Raw genomic sequence first — 10530 nt, 5'->3', positions numbered from 1 at the left:
TTTGTGTTTTGTATGGGTGCATCGATGGGAGAAATGTCCAGCAATTCAATGTATCTGTCATGTTCTGTGGAAGGAAGTAAAACAATGATTGCATTTTATCCTTGCATCTCCCTCACGCTGTTATATTTAAGTGGGAGTAGCTAATGTGTGGGTCTATTACCCAGACCTCACCTTAACAAACAGGCTATTTACCTTCATGTGTGAATGCATCTGGAACAAACATTCTCCTGTTGCATGCTACAGTACATGTGTGAAAGGCCAATACCGGACAATGTCCCAACCTGATTCCCCGGACATTTTCCAGTGTTTATATGAGACAGGGGCTAGAGACACACACACAGACACACACAGAGACACGCATACTATGACAGAGTGGCATGCTGAGATGGAGAGACAGACAGGGAGTGACACTCACATTTCTCTGGTGGGGTTATGGTGATGGTCTGTGCAGTGAACTCTTCATCAAAGTATCTGGTGTCTGTCTCTGAAGCCACCTGAGGCTTGAAGGGAGGAAGCAGCTGAGAGGAGAGTGAGAAAGAACAAACAAATCTGTCTTGCATTTGGTGTTTGAAATGCAGTCGCACTTGCAGGCACTAAACAAAGCAGAAAAAGCGTTGCCAGTCAATAGTCGCTAATAACAAACAGTCCCTTTTTTAAAACTCATTCACTGCCAGGCTTATTTCTGGCTGTGTTTGCCCACTGCCAGCGATTTAGTGTTTTTTATAACTTTAAAAATGTCATCATTTTTTTTCTTCCATTATGATCGCCAAGTCCAATCGTTTCTAAACACACCGGCGGTACTTGCACGCCGATCAGACAACAAACATTCCGATCGGGGCGGAGTCTCTCTTCTCCAGCCCAGTGTAAAAACACCATATTTCGCCATGTGAATGGTACGGCTCACTTACTTTTTCACCTCGGAATCCAGTGGCTTCAAATCAAACAGACAACAGTATGCTTTGGAACAATAGTCAGCAGTAAGGTCAAGTATACTGTGAGTCACAGTCAGTGTTCTAAACATGCCAGACCACCACTATGGTCCTCTAATTAACTAATTAATGCATATTCATGAAACGGGAGAGGGGAGAGAAAAGAAGGACAAATGCAACACGGAAGAGAAAGGAGAAAAGGGGGTAGAGTAAGTACTGTACGGCAATTTGGAGGTAATGAAAGAAAGGTTGGAGAGTCATCCAGAGGAGAAGGAGAGCACAGAGAGAAGTGACAGAAGAAAGAGAGAGAAAGGAGGGAGGGAGGGAGGAGAGCAGAAGAAAGGGCAGAATCTCAGCGCCAGTGTGACATTCTGTATGTGTTGCCATATAGCACCTGGCTCACACCTGGAGGTGTCACACACACACACACACACACACACACACACACACACACACACACACACACACACACACACACACACACACACACACACACACACACACACACACACACACACACACACACACACATCACACTGAGAGCTTGGGGACACAAGGTCACACCTTTCCACAATGCCCTGCACATCTCTCTGATGTCATCTGTGCATGTGAGTGTGTTTGTGCGCCTCTGTGTGACAAACCTCCCGCTATACAGCATTGTATAAATCACTGTAAAATGCGAAAGTGTGCGTGCGTGTGTGTGTGTGTGTGTGTGTGTGTGTGTGTGTGTGTGTGTGTGTGTGTGTGTGTGTGTGTGTGTGTGCATGTGTGCGTGCGCACGCGCGTATGTGTATGTGTATATATACTGTACTGTATATATAGCATAATTTGCATACTTTGAGTCTTAGCCTCATTTGGCAGCTTTCCACAAAGTGGGAAAAAGCTCAGAGGACAGCGTGCCATACACATCATTGCAAAATATATATAAAAAGTATGTACTCCCATACCTTTTTATCATAGACATCCTGCCAGTTGACCCCAGAGAAGAAACTGTGTCTCATGATCTCTTTAGCATCATCTGGTCCTCCACCAAGCCTGGAGAGGAGAGGAGAGGAGAGGAGCACATGTTTCTTCATTCCAGGAAGAAACATACCAACAAAAGATTGTAGATATTAAAATGTAAGGGACAGCAACGATTGCACCTGTCCACTCATGTCACTCCTCTTGCCACCAAAAACACTGAATGTGTCCATACACTCACACCGTACGTCTGCCGCCAGACCACCTACCGTTTGTTGGGGTCTTTGATGAGCAGGCCGAACAGAAGGGACTTGGCGTCGGAAGACAGTGTCCGGGGGAACTTGATGTCCTCCATGAGGATGAGCTCAAACAGTTTCTCATGGTCCTGGTTGTAGAAGGGCAGACGGCCACACATCATCTCATACGTGACCACACCCAGGCCCCACCAGTCTACTGCCCGACCGTAATCATTGTCCTCCAACACCTGAAAGTTGGATAGAGACAGACACGGAGAGAGAGAGAGAGAGAAAGAGAGAGAGAGAGAGAGAGAGAGAGAGAGAGAGAGAGAGAGAGAGAGAGAGAGAGAGAGAGAGAGAGAGAGAGAGAGAGAGAGAGAGAGAGAGAGAGAGAGAGAGAGAGAGAGAGAGAGAGAGACAGAGAGACAGAGAGACAGAGAGACAGAGAGACAGAGAGAGAGAGAGAGCATGTCTGTTTTTGGGGCACAGCGTGAATTGTACACTCCCTTCCTGGAGCATTTGTTCCCTTCTTGAAATGCTGCTTTCTTTAAATGTTAATTTAAAATGTTAATTTAACTCAATTCGTATACACTCAGACTGAGTTTTTTTTACTGTCTACACAAGGTTCTCGAAGAAACAGGCTGAGAACAAAGAAACAAGAAAAGTTTGAACCTGCTTTGGGGACTGAGAGGGGTTACTACTGTGAGATGAAAAGATAGTGGACTAATTGCAGCAGCAGTCGCACCGATGAGGGGGGCCGATGAGGGGAGCCGTGGTGGATGCTGTGGTGCCAGATGTACGCGGAGTTATCAGCGCGCTTTACTGCTTGGCAAGTATCTCTCTCTCTCTCTCTGTGCACGCAGGCACGCACACGCACACACACACACACACACACACACACACACACACACACACACACGCACACGCACACGCACACGCACACGCACACGCACACACACACGCACGCACGCACACACACACACACGCACAAACCGTGCACACAGTGGCAAGCATCATTGCATTGGCATGTCTTCAGAGGGTCCTGCTACTGTAAAGAAGTCAGTGTGCTACGTTGGCCCACCAGATGCCCTCTCTGGTCCCTGCCAGCTCTCCCTGGCACAGCCAGAGAGCAGAGTCCCTGGATGGGATGACAGGAGCCGCCCGCAGCATGGGTCAAGAAGAGTGGTACCTCCGAACACCGCAAAGATCTGTGTGTGTGTGTGTGTGTGTGTGTGTGTGTGTGTGTGTGTGTTGGAGTGGGGCCGAAGAAGTAAGTCACTCGTGTACCAAAGTGTTATGTTCGGGATGCCTCGCTAGCCAAACTCTCAAAGTCTCTGTCCACTTCTTTCCCTACATCATCACGGCATCCTTCCACCCCCCGGCAGCACCCCCACTCTCATCCCGTCTCCCTACGTCCTCTAATCACGTCCTTCAGTCCTCACTCCATCTCCTTCATCTGCTTCTGGATGAAGGCGGTAGGGAGGGAGGTAGAGCGAGGAGAGCAGAGCAGAGGAGAGCAGAGGAGAGGAGAGGGAGCGGGGTATTCGGTGGCTGTTACGGCCCTCGTTAACATAACGAGTGTTGTGATTAACATGTTAGAATGTGACGAAGGAGTGTGTGTGTGTCCATGATTGTGTGTGTGTGTGTGTGTGTGTGTGTGTGTGTGTGTGTGTGTGTGTGTGTGTGTGACTGACAGAGAGGCAGGGTTGGAGAGGGGCCAAAGCAACATATGCTGCACATCTCGCCAATAATAATAACATCGCCTCACTGCTAATAATGGAAGGAAGAGGGTGGACACACACACACACACACACACACACACACACACACACACACACACACACACACACACACACACACACACACACACACACACACACACACACACACACACACACACACACACACACACACATACACACACACACACACACACTATATATTCAACTGAAATGTGACTAACATAACTACAACATGCCATGCAATGTGATGCGTTGTGAGCTTTTAGGTGAAATTGTAACTAAGAACATCAGATATATGAAAAGTCTGGTAACTTGCTTAGTCTAGACAGGGGAAGTTTAGAGAGGAGAGCATTTTTTTGCCCAAATTATAGATGACTAACTATATAGTATTATAATACATTAAATAAACCTAGTAGTAACAATGCTGTCAATAGCATGATGATATTACTGATTATATTACTGTTATTAGTTTTCATACTGACCATGATACTGACATGATACTGACCATGATACTGGCGAGAAAAAGCAGTCCAAGTACAGAGCCAACTCAGGTCCAGTTTACTAAGTCTAGAGTGTTTAAGTGTCTAATAAAGGCTGTACAAATAAAACCAAATGGCCCTGTAAATTAACACAAGGATTTCACTGTGTATGTAAGCAACAGAGAGTCTGAGTGATTCTGTCTGTCTGCATGCATGTATGTATGCATGACTCTGTGTGTGTGTGTGTGTGTGTGTGTGTGTGTGTGTGTGTGTGTGTGTGTGTGTGTGTGTGTGTGTGTGTGTGTGTGTGTGTGTGTGTGTGTGTGTGTGTGTATTAAGCTGGTCACCCTGCTGGCGGTTGCTGAGCAGTGCTAAGGGATGCTCAGCGCGCCACCAGCTCCAGATACACTATTGATTCATACGGCTGGAGGGATAACACTGGCTTAGATAGCTAGGAGACTGCCAGACACATACAGACACACAGACAAACACACACACACACACACACACACACACACACACACACACACACACACACACACACACACACACACACACACACACACACACACACACACACACACACACACACACACATACACACACACAGAGCAGATGGAATATTTATCCGTCCTCATCAAATTCAGAAAGTTTAGAGAGAGGCAAACTAGGAGATGTTTGGTGTTGCCTCGTTCCCTTCAATAAGGACAGGAGAGTGTGCTGTGATGTAGGAGCAAAACACACACACACACACACACACACACACACACACACACACACACACACACACACACACACACACACACACACACACACACACACACACACACACACACACACACACACACACACACACAACAATTGTACACTGTGAGGTACATATTAGTTAATAATATATTCACTATGTGCAGTTTATAAAATGCTATCATGCTATCACAATTATGTCAGGAGTCAAAGCAGGGGGGGGGGAGTGTGTGTGTGTGTGTGTGTGTGTGTGTGTGTGTGTGTGTGTGTGTGTGTGTGTGTGTGTGTGTGTGTGTGTGTGTGTGTGTGTGTGTGTGTGTGTGTGTGTGTGTGTGTGTGTGTGTGTGTGTGTGTGTGTGTGTGAGTGTCCTGGGACCAGAAGAGAGTGGTGGCAGCTCGGTTGCAGGCAGGGAGCAGATTAATCTACACAGAGCCAGAACGCTGCCCCACAGCCCTAGGCATGGGAGTGTGTGTGTGTGTGTGTGTGTGTGTGTGTGTGTGTGTGTGTGTGTGTGTGTGTGTGTGTGTGTGTGTGCGTGTGTGTTGTAGAAGACAAAAATAGGAGTTAGATAAAGAAAACAAGAGGGTGAGGAGAGGAGGACTCGGAGACGTGTTGAGGGAGAAGGTCTTGTCCTGTCCTGTGGACATGTGGTGTATAGAAGCTGCTGGGACAGGGAGCTGGATGGGACAGGATTCTCACACACACACACACACACACACACACACACACACACACACACACACACACACACACACACACACACACACACACACACACACACACACACACACACACACACACACACACACACACACACACACACACACACACACACACACACACACACACCACACAACTGTGGCTCTACCAGATATCAAGATACTATACCCTGCAGGGTACAGGACACAAATATTGTCTCTGTCGGGTGGACAACTCATACAGTATATCCAAAAGCGTTCCATTTTATTAAGATTTTTTATATCTAAATTAAAATAGTGAAAATAGCTGATCTTCAAGCTTGTAGATCTTATATTTCACTACTTTAGTGCGAAGCACTTGTATGAAGTAGTGCATTCATTTGCAAGAAAACATAAAACGTTTAAATATGGAGATGCAAGGTTTCTGCTCAACAGCGACGATATGTCCATACCCATGACCCTCTGTACACCGCCTTCAACCCCATTTGTATCTCGGCAAGCTCCATCAACCTACTATGGATTATAAATTAAGCATTACCCCGCAATATTAATCTGTCAGTCATCTCTCTGCTATGATTAGAAGGATGGACAAGTGATTCAACAAAGTTGTATTACTGTCGTTCTATCGCCTGCACTGATAACAGCCGATGTACAAGCTCACAACATGGCGCGCTGCTGACGTGTTGTGAGCTTGTAGATCGGCTATTTTCTGTGAACGATAGTATACATTTGTCTAAATCAGGCTAATGACATCGCTGCACCTCATTTCGTTCAGCGGTGAAGTCACGTTTCACGAGTGGCCAACGAGATAACCGTATGAATTCGCACTCAAATATTTCTCCGTCCCTTCTCATCTTTCTCTGTCTCTTCTACACATCCCTCTCTCTCTCTTATTTTTTTGTTTTTTTTTAATAAATCCCAGCTACTTTGCATCTCTGTAACTTGGCTCCCGGCATGCTGTGTTATTTTTACATGCGGGCGGAGCGGAGTGGAGCGTGCGTGCGTGCAGGCGGAGCAGAGCGGCGCTGGTGTACATTTCCAGGTTTTTTTCTGAGCACCTTCCTCCAACCTCGCCCATCTGCCGCCATCTGCCTCGCTTTAGCCCGCACTTTCTACTGCAGTCACATGCACACACACACACACATACACACACGCGCACGCACGCACACACACAACGACAGATACACATCCTGTGAAAAAATAACCAACACCCTCCAATCAGCTCCTGGCACACGCAGGAAGAGGGCTCAGGAAAAAAAGAGAAAAAAAACGTAAAGTAGAGAAAGAAATAATGCTGCGCCAAATTGTCCTCTTTACTTTTTTTTCCAAGTGGAATGTGCGCCTGCCTTCCAGTCCACTCCATCTTTCCATCGTTCCATCGTTCTGTCTCTGCCACCCACAGCGCTACTCTCTGCACCGATAATGTATTTTCACCAGTTGAACCGATGGCTTAAGAGCTGCTCACACAGTCAAATCATCAGTTCATTTAACGCTACGGGTCCATTTGGCTCCATTTCTACACTCTCAAAGAGTTGAATGTGAAAACACACTGACCATTAATCATCAGACCTGATAGGATACAGTAGCAGTATCACTTGTTAGCATGGCATCAAAAGTGATCGAAAAAAGTAAATCAAAGAACAAGAATTACCTCTTTTGTCAACAACAACAATGCTCTCAAAACTCTTACCGGAGCCCTCATTCAATGCCATTTTGACTATGCTTGCACCTCTTCGTTCTCCAAAATCCCAATGTCACTAAAAACTACGTTTCAGACCTCCTCTGACTACTTCTAGGCCTGGAGCCCATGACCCACCTAATGCCAACACATTTTGCTAGTCTGGGATGGCTCAGGATAGAAGTCAGGGTTAAGCAATGAAAAATGGGGTCTATGATCCGGTCTGGAGCGGAAGTAGCCCTACGTCACCAGGCGCGGCATCCGCGTCATCATGCGACCGGATCGCGACAATCCGGAAAGACGTCACCCAAAAATAGGTCCGTCCTAATAAAATCCTTGATGCGGCGTAGTTTCGCTTATTTTTAGCGGTGCCAACCGCTCTACACTTGACTTTGTCCGTATGTCCGTCCGTATGAGCCTGACGGCAAAGAAGAAACACATACAAACACACACACACGCGCACACACACACACACACACACACACACACACACACACACACACACACACACACACACACACACACAGACTTGGAGATTGCCTACGCCAACTCTCCTCTCATTGGCCACACGTGCCACTGGCTATCAAAGAGGGGTCCAGGGACCCCCAGCGTATGTTCTGTCCGTCGTCCGTTTCAGCACGGGATGAGCACGGCGCTATAACTCCAGTTTGCAGCATGCCACCAAGTCCACATTTGGTATGTGGACTTAGACCACCAATAGGCACGAGCATGAATTGATAAAGTTATCAAAGAGGGGTCCAGGGACCCCCAGCGCCCGTATGAGCACGGGATGAGCACGGGATTTTAAACAGCTATAAACCCAGTTTGCAGCATGCCACCAAGTCCACATTTGGTATGTGGACTTAGACCACCAATAGGAACGAGCATGAATTGCTGAAGTTAGCAAAGAGGGCTCCAGGGACCCCCAGCGTATGTTATGTTTGTCCGTCCGTTTAAGCACGGGATGAGCACGGGAATTCAAACAGCTATAACTCCAATTTGCAGCATGCCACCAAGTTCAAATATGCTATGTGGACTTAGACCACCAATAGGGACCAGCATGAATTGCTGAAGTTATCAAAGAGGAGTCCAGGGACCCCCAGCGTATGTTATGGCCGTCCGTCCGTTTAAGCACGGGATGAGCACGGGATTTTAAACAGCTATAACTCCAGTTTGCAGCATGCCACCAAGTCCACATTTGGTATGTGGACTTAGACCACCAATAGGCACGAGCATGAATTGATGAAGTTATCAAAGAGGGGTCCAGGGACCCCCAGCGCCCGTATGAGCACGGGATGAGCACGGGATTTTAAACAGCTATAACTCCAGTTTGCAGCATGCCACCAAGTCCACATTTGGTATGTGGACTTACACCACCAATAGGGACCAGCATGAATTGCTGAAGCCCCGCCCCCTCTGTCTTCCCATTGGCTGCCCTTCAAACAGCCATAACTCAAGTTCGCAGCATGCTATGGAGTACAAATTTTGTACATGGACTAAAGCCAGCAATAGGGACTAACTGTCATTACTTAAGCCCCGCCCCCTCTGTCTGCCCATTGGCTGGGCTTTAAACAGCCATCATTCCAGTTTGCAGCATGCTACCAAGTACAAATTTGGTAAGTGGACTCAGACCACCAATGAGTTAAGGCCCGCCCCAAAGGCACCGCTTCCTTCACACAGGGTGTGATTTTTTAAATATGAATGTGAGTGTACTTTCTGGAGACTATTTAACGTCTGTATTATCCGTATTATCCCACGGGGAAATTCTATTCCATTTAAATAGGGATTGGGGAACCAAAACAAAGCGGCACCGCAAAACCGGATCGCTACAATCCGGAAAGAGGATTCTTTTTTCTTTTCTTTTTTTCAGTAGGCGTGGCCTACACCGGATCATATGGGTCTTTAGTAACGCATACCAGGCTTTCCTCCGAGGTGGAAAGACTGGTGACGCGAGGTTAGTCAAAGGGGCTCTGCCCTCAATACCCTCATACCTGACTAACTACCTCACCAAAGTGAGTAACACCCACAGCCACAATACTAGAGGGAGCGACAACAACGATCTGGTACCACCCACCTATTAACAAACATGGGTACATTCCTTCAAAACAGGCGTGAAAATCCATCTTTCAGGGGACCAAAAGGGGAAGTAGACTCACATTTAGTGGGCCTAGAGTGCAGTACACTATACCTGTGACAGGATCAGAATACCTGTTCTGACCCACAAATGTACAGAATTTGGTGCAGATATTTCACAAGCTGAATCCACTCACTACATTCATTCAGGTGCATAGTCAAAAAGTTGTTAGTTTAATACACAAAAAATACAAAAAAAAGGGAAAAAAAGGAAATAATAATAATAATAATAATTAAAAAAAAAAAAGAGTGTTACCTCAGGTGCCAGGTACTCTGGAGTTCCACAGAAGGTTTTCATGGTAGCAGCGTCTGTGATGCCCTCCTTGCAGAGGCCAAAGTCCGTGATTTTGATGTGGCCATCTTTGTCCAGCATCAGGTTCTCCAGCTGGAGAGAGATGGAGAGGAGACAACTACTATATCCATTTTGGAATGTTTAGCTTCAGAATCTAAGGGGACACAAAACGACATTGGTCCTCAGGAATTATGGAAACGATGAGGGATGAAACTGCACCACACTCATCTCTTGTCATTTCTTTTCCTCACTTTTTGATCAGTGTCAAGCCCAGGTTGGAATCAATAGGAATCAATAATAGACAAATTAGGCACTGCAATCTCAAACATCTCAGAGAGATTAAAAGCAACAATCTTTCAGGGTATGTCCACTGGAGAGCATTCCCAGAAAATATGAACAAACAACCTTCATAAAACACAGCTCTAATGCAAATAGGACGAGCAATCATATGTATAAAGTTAAAATGTACTTTATTTACTGGTGATCAGGATTTATATTATACTGTATTTATATATAATATTTCGGACCATACTTGGTTCCAATCAAAAGCAGCTTCTATATATACCAGGGTCTATATGTATTTTGTGAAACAATTGTCATTTCCTGTGAAAGGTTTGTTTATTATTTAGCATGGAAAG

The 10530-nt window shown here is 46.2% G+C and overlaps 1 protein-coding gene across 1 annotated transcript in view; it reads right to left on the bottom strand.

The window, feature by feature from the left end:
- The window catches only part of akt3a (v-akt murine thymoma viral oncogene homolog 3a), an 83411-nt gene that overhangs the window by 12706 nt on the left and 60175 nt on the right, over positions 1–10530 (bottom strand). Inside the window, exons 10-13 of the mRNA XM_084077214.1 lie at positions 9857–9985; positions 2159–2373; positions 1877–1964; positions 416–518 (exon numbers count right to left, since the gene is read on the bottom strand). Of these exons, the coding sequence (XP_083933340.1) occupies positions 416–518; positions 1877–1964; positions 2159–2373; positions 9857–9985 (535 nt within the window). The remainder of the gene's footprint in view (positions 1–415; positions 519–1876; positions 1965–2158; positions 2374–9856; positions 9986–10530) is intronic.

The sequence above is a fragment of the Gymnoscopelus microlampas genome (genome assembly GCF_963454915.1).
Source record: "Gymnoscopelus microlampas genome assembly, chromosome: 13".
Lineage (NCBI taxonomy): Eukaryota > Metazoa > Chordata > Actinopteri > Myctophiformes > Myctophidae > Gymnoscopelus > Gymnoscopelus microlampas.
Note: the sequence above shows the minus strand (reverse complement) of the source record. Positions and strands in the feature narration are given on the sequence as shown.